Consider the following 200-nt stretch of genomic DNA (forward strand, 5'->3'; position numbering starts at 1 on the left):
GGAACTGCACTGGTCTGGTCTTGACTTGGTCTCAGTCCCTCAAAATCTTGGTCTTGTCTCAGTCTTGCACTCTGGTCTTTTTTTCACAATTATGCTTAATTTGGATACAGTGCCCAATAATACGTTTGACTTTTCTTGACTGGAATCAGTTTTTTTTAAATTGTAGTTACCCTGGGGCAGTTGAACAGGTAGCGGCACAG

At 42.0% G+C, this 200-nt stretch overlaps 1 protein-coding gene across 1 annotated transcript in view; it reads right to left on the reverse strand.

Annotated features, from left to right (window-relative positions):
* LOC116693541 (probable E3 ubiquitin-protein ligase HERC3) overlaps nt 1–200 on the reverse strand; it is a 28303-nt gene that overhangs the window by 11839 nt on the left and 16264 nt on the right. The window contains 1 exon segment of the mRNA XM_032522550.1: nt 171–199. Coding sequence (XP_032378441.1) covers nt 171–199 — 29 coding nt within the window.

This window comes from Etheostoma spectabile, chromosome 8 (genome assembly GCF_008692095.1).
Source record: "Etheostoma spectabile isolate EspeVRDwgs_2016 chromosome 8, UIUC_Espe_1.0, whole genome shotgun sequence".
Taxonomy (NCBI): domain Eukaryota; kingdom Metazoa; phylum Chordata; class Actinopteri; order Perciformes; family Percidae; genus Etheostoma; species Etheostoma spectabile.